Below are 4,140 nucleotides of genomic sequence, written 5' to 3'. Positions count from 1 at the left end.
GGCCCTTCACAAGTATGAAAAATTCCGAAATTTCTAAAATTTTCAAGAATTCATAAGAAATTCAAAAATGTCTGAAAATTCTATAATTGCAAACGAAACTCAAAAATTAAAAAAAAATCAAAAGAAACCGTTTTTGAGCGTTTAGATATTTGAAATTTTGAGAATTTTTGTATAATTCTAAAAATCCAAAAAGTTCAAATAATTCAAAAAAAATGTTTAAAAAATTAAGAAATTTCACAAATTCAAAATATCAAAATATTCCAAAAAAAAAAATGTAGAAAAATCCAAAAATTCCTAAAATATCAAAAATATTTAAATTTACAAAAATTCCAAAAATTCTAAAAAATTCTAAAAAAATCCAGCGTTTCAAAAAATCTAAAATTTCTTTCAAGTTTTCATTAAAATCCTTAAAAATCCTAAAAATCGAAAAAGTTTAAAAATTCCCGAAAATTCTGAAAATTCTAAAAAATACAAAAATCCGAAGAGTCTGAAAATTTTGAAAAAATCCAAAATTTTTAAAAATTCTGAATAATTATTTTTAAAAATCTCGAAATTCTTAAATTCTGAAAATTCAAAAACTTGAAAAAATCTCAAAATTTTCAGGATTTTTTTCAAAATTTTCAAAAATTTCTAAAATTTCAAAAATTTGAAAAAAATCTAAAAAATGAACTTTTTCAAGTCAAAAATTCTATAATTTTCAGGCTCAAAATTTTCTGATTTTCAGCATTTTCGGATCAAAAATGCTCATTTTTTACATATTTTGGCCCAAAAATTCAAATTTCTGGCTCAAAATGAAATTTTTAGAGTCAAATCTGACCATTTCTGAGATTAAACTGGCTCAAAACTTCGAATTTTTGGATAAAAAATCGACTTTTTAGGCTCAAATCTAACCATATTTAGGCTTAAATTGGCTCAAAAATTCGAATTTCTGGCTCAAAATGGAACTTTTCGGCTCAAAATTGCTCATTTTTCCCAATTTTTGGCTGAAAACTCTTACCAACTGATCCATATAGCCCTGCATGTCCTTCATTCTCGAATCCTTGACTTGTAGCTCCAATTTGAGACTATCAATCACTGCCAGCAGGTCGTCCGAGTTCGTTGGATCGATAATCTTCTGATGGTTCTTCTGGGATCCGCCGAATCCAGACGACGCCGTCGAGCGGATCGATCCCGATCTTCGGAACATCTCCTGGTGGTGGGACATCTGCAAAATTAGCGAAAATCAGTCGAAATTTAGAGTTTTTGGGTCATTTCTGGGCCATTTCGGTTCATTTTTGGCTCCAAATTGCTAATTTTCTCCCATTTTTTTTTGCTGAAAACCGTCAAAAAAATCACCAGAGAATCCAAAAATTCCTGGCTCAAAAATTGCTAATTTTAGAAGGTTTCGGGTCATTTTCAGGCGATTTTAAGCCATTTTTCGGTTCTTTCAAGTTATTATGGACTAATTTTTGGGTAATTTTTGTTGATTTTTAGTTGATTTTTGGGTCATTTTAAGTCGTTTTTAGGTCATTTTCAGGTGATTTAAAACCATTTTCGAGTTATTTTGGGTGATTTGAGACGATTTCCGGTTAATTTCAGGCTATTTTTGGGTAATTTGGGATGATTTTAGGTCATTTTAAGCCATTTTTACCTATTCTGGGTCATTTTTGGATCATTTTCGACTGATTTCTGTGAACTTTGGGGTCGTTTTTCCGCAATTTTAGGCTATTTTGGCTTCAATATGGGTGATTTTGGGTCAGTTTAAGCCATTACAGGATCATTTTTCACGAAAAATTGCCCAAAATTTATGGGAAAATTCAGTTTTTCAACGATTTTCGGCTCAAATTTTCAAAAATCATAAAAATTCCTCACCACCGGCGACGTCATAGCGTGTGGCAGGGTGGCCGCTCCCGAGATGACCCCGATTCCAGTGCCAATTCCAAATCGGCTCGTCGGTGTGTTGTCTGTCGACGTGGCATTGGAGCAGGCACTGGAGCTGCGGCGGCGGGTGCTTCTGGAGACATTGAATCCGCGAACGGATTCATCGACGAGTTGTTCATGGCGCCGGAGAACGAGGATGGCGGGCGGGACGAGTTGTTCATGTTGTCGAATACGTTGAAGCTGGAAAAATTGGGGTGTTTTCGCTCATTTTAGGGTCATTTAAGGCCAATTTAGGACCATTTTTCGGTCATTTTCAGCTATTTCTATGTCGGTTTGTGTCATTTTTGGCTTTTTGGGCGATTTATAAGTCATTTTTCGAGTATTCAGGTGGTTTTTGGATCATTTATTGGTCAATTTCGGTCTCGTTAGGCCTTCTCATGTCATTTTTTTAGAATCAATGTGGGTCATTTTTGGATGTTTTTCAACTAATTTCAGCTCGTTTTTACCACTTTTTTTAAGTTTTTAGGTCATTTCCGACTAATTTCTGACCATTTTTGGGTCATTTAAGTCAATATCGACTAATTTCTGATAAGGTTTGGCTCATTGTTGGGTCATTTTAGGGCCATTTTGAGTGATTCAGGAACAGTTAGGGTCATTTTAAACCATTTTGGTGGGGTATTCCTAGGTCCTTCTTAGGTAGTTTTAGGTAGTATGGGCTATTTTAAGGTCATTTGTAGGTCGTTTTCAGCTAAAAATAGGTCATTTTCAGCCAAAAATAGGTCATTTTCAGCCAAAAATAGGTCATTTTCAGCCAAAAATAGCTCATTTTCAGTCAAAAATAGCTCATTTTCAGCCAAAAATAGGTCATTTTGAGCTAAAAGGCTCGTCTTGTTCTTCATGTAGAGCCCGCGAGCGGCGGTGACTGGAAATTGGGTCATTTTCAGTCAAAAATAGGTCGTTTTCAGCTAAAATAGGTCATCTTTAGCTATTTCTAGCCATTTTTCAATCTAAACTTTGTCTTAATTTCGACTAATTTCTGACCATTTTCGGGGTATTCTAGGTCATTCTAGGTCATTTTAGCTTATTTTAAACTATTTTAGAGCTATTTTTAGGCCATTTTCAGTTAATTCAGACGATATTAGACCACTTTAGGCTTCGTTTAAGTCTATTTTGGTTCATGTCCTAGGCCCGTTGTCGGCGATTTTCGGCGGGTTTTAGGGTCATTTTAAGCCATTTTGAAGTGTTCTAGAATCTATTTTACATCATTTTTCATCATTTCGAGACTGTTCCAGCTTATTTTTGTTCATTTTTAACCCCATTTCCCCCAATTCCGCACCTGGAATTCCGGCTCGTCGATCCTCCACCTCCATGTCCATTCGAGCTGTTCGCCGTCTCGTACAGTCCCCCGTTTGTCGTCTGATCCAAATGATTATCCATTGGTGTCAGGAACGTGCCCGGTGGCAGTGTTTTCTCCTTGTCCTTCCCTCCGAGTCCCAATTTCGATCCAATTTTTCCAAATATTTTGGATTTATTCGATTTCGTCGAGATCTTCGATGTCGCACTCCATGCCGATGCCATTGACATTGTGTCCTCGGCTTTTTTGTGCCCATTCTTGGCCTGCGTGATTTTTCGCTTCATTTTTGACATCAGGCCACCGCCGCCGGACTTTTCTTCTGGAAAAAAAAACTGTAAATTATGTCAATTTTTTCATGGTGGCCTAACTTTTGCAAGTCGGAGTTTTCTAGGCCACCATGTTGACATGGCCTAGTATTCATTTGGAATGACTTGCAAGTTGAGTTTTTAAAGGCACACCACCTTTAAGGCTACTATGGAGAATGCACTACAAATAACCTGATTCTTCCCTGGTGTGCTTTCAGGGTCATTTTACCATGGTGGCCTAACTTGTCCATGTTGGAATTTTCTAGGCCATTATGTTCAATTACCTAGAAATCGTCTAATATTCTTTGGGTGTGACTCCTAGGTCATTTTAACATGGTGGCCTAGAAAACTCTAACTTGCAAAAGTTAGGCCACCATGCTAAAATTGGATAGAAAACACTCTTGGTGGATTTTATGTCATATTTATGTGCTGTAACATTGTGAAAATTACAGCCATTTTTAAAACCAATTTTGGGTTTGAAATGCTCGAAATTTGGTTTTTTTTTCTGGACACAGTAATCCCTCGAACGTTCTAAATGTGTCAAATTTTTGGCTGCAGTAATCCCCCCTTTTCCCGATTTTTCTTTCTATAGTAATCCTTTAATTTGGCCTACAATAACCT

At 35.9% G+C, this 4,140-nt stretch overlaps 1 protein-coding gene across 1 annotated transcript in view; it reads right to left on the bottom strand.

Annotated features, from left to right (window-relative positions):
• CBG23567 overlaps positions 1-4,140 on the bottom strand; it is a gene marked incomplete at both ends in the record, with an annotated part of 8,002 nt that overhangs the window by 1,728 nt on the left and 2,134 nt on the right. The window contains 3 exons of the mRNA XM_045243130.1: positions 998-1,204; positions 1,852-2,100; positions 3,175-3,533. Of these exons, the coding sequence (XP_045091112.1) occupies positions 998-1,204; positions 1,852-2,100; positions 3,175-3,533 (815 nt within the window). The remainder of the gene's footprint in view (positions 1-997; positions 1,205-1,851; positions 2,101-3,174; positions 3,534-4,140) is intronic.

The sequence above is a fragment of the Caenorhabditis briggsae genome (assembly GCF_000004555.2).
Source record: "Caenorhabditis briggsae complete genome, chrII, whole genome shotgun sequence".
Classification (NCBI taxonomy): Eukaryota; Metazoa; Nematoda; class Chromadorea; order Rhabditida; family Rhabditidae; genus Caenorhabditis; species Caenorhabditis briggsae.
The sequence above is the reverse complement of the archived record's forward strand: the minus strand, read 5'-3'. Positions and strand labels throughout refer to the sequence as shown.